At 56.6% G+C, this 1,028-nt stretch overlaps 1 protein-coding gene across 1 annotated transcript; it reads right to left on the bottom strand.

Moving 5' to 3' along the window:
• Nucleotides 1-449: 449 nt before the first annotated feature.
• Nucleotides 450-965, bottom strand: LOC117798385 (tropomyosin beta chain-like). The gene has a single exon (XM_034650814.1). The coding sequence runs from the start codon at nucleotides 948-950 to the stop codon at nucleotides 450-452; it is 501 nt and encodes a 166-aa protein (XP_034506705.1). The 5' UTR covers nucleotides 951-965.
• Nucleotides 966-1,028: the final 63 nt, after the last annotated feature.

Raw genomic sequence — 1,028 nt, 5'->3', positions numbered from 1 at the left:
TTTGAAGGAGAGCTTGAGAGATGTTTATTGAAACCAAGGCTGAAGAAAATGAGAACAGAACATGGAAGGCACCACAGGAGAAAGGCAAGGGGGACAGACGAGCAGAGCCAAGAGGTTCCCGCAGGGGCCTGGAGTCTAAGCTGCCTGTCACTCCTCCCTTCCCACCCAGGCAGGGGCCTTTTCCTGCCCCATGGAGTCCCCCTGCCCTATGTAAGGCAGGCTGCTTTCCCAGCACAGCCAGCTCCCCAGTACTGCAGCTCTAGAGGCACTTGGGCATGGAAAAGCCCACTCCCTCCAAGGAAAGTCCTCCCACTCGCCCCCAGGGGTGCACCTGGACAAGCACGGGGAGGAGGAAGGAGCTGGCCATGCATCTGCAGAAGGAAGGGGTGCCGAGAAGGTGGCGTGGCAGGGCAGGGCAGGGCAGGGCAGGGGGGGAGCCATGCTGGGGCTCAGAGGGAGGTGATGTCATTCAGTGCATTGTCCAGCTCCTCGCTGATGGCCTTGTACTTCATCTTCTGGGCATAGACCTCGTCTTCTAAATCATCAATGGTCTTCTCCAACTTTGCCACAGACCTCTCAGCAAACTCTGCCCGAGTCTCAGCCTCCTTCAGCTTGTCTGTCAGCAGCTTGATCTCCTCCTCATATTTATCCTCCTTGGTGGAATACTTATCAGCCTGGGCCTCCAAAGATTTGAGGTTGTTGGCGACAATTTTCAGTTCCTCCTCAAGGTCCCCACATTTACTCTCGGCCACCTCTGCTCTCTCCTCGGAGCGCTCCAGATCCCCCTCCAGGATCACCAGCTTACGGGCAACCTCCTCATACTTGCGGTCTGCCTCTTCAGCAATATGCTTGGCCTCCTTCAGCTGCATCTCTTGGAGCTCCATCTTCTCCTCATCCTTCATGGCTCGGTTTTCGATGACCTTCATACCTCTCTCACTCTCATCAGCCATCTTCTCTGTCTCCTCCAGTTTCTGCAGCGCAGTGGCCAGGCGCTCCTGCGCTCGGTCCAGCTCCTCTTCCACCAGCTG

The sequence above is a fragment of the Ailuropoda melanoleuca genome, unplaced genomic scaffold (assembly GCF_002007445.2).
Source record: "Ailuropoda melanoleuca isolate Jingjing unplaced genomic scaffold, ASM200744v2 unplaced-scaffold30989, whole genome shotgun sequence".
Classification (NCBI taxonomy): Eukaryota; Metazoa; Chordata; class Mammalia; order Carnivora; family Ursidae; genus Ailuropoda; species Ailuropoda melanoleuca.
This window is presented reverse-complemented; position numbering and strand designations above follow the sequence as displayed.

What these genes read in the sequence shown, in the direction of transcription:
- LOC117798385 (XM_034650814.1), bottom strand. Translation starts at nt 950, where the DNA reads ATGGCTGATGAGAGTGAGAGAGGTATGAAGGTCATCGAAAACCGAGCC.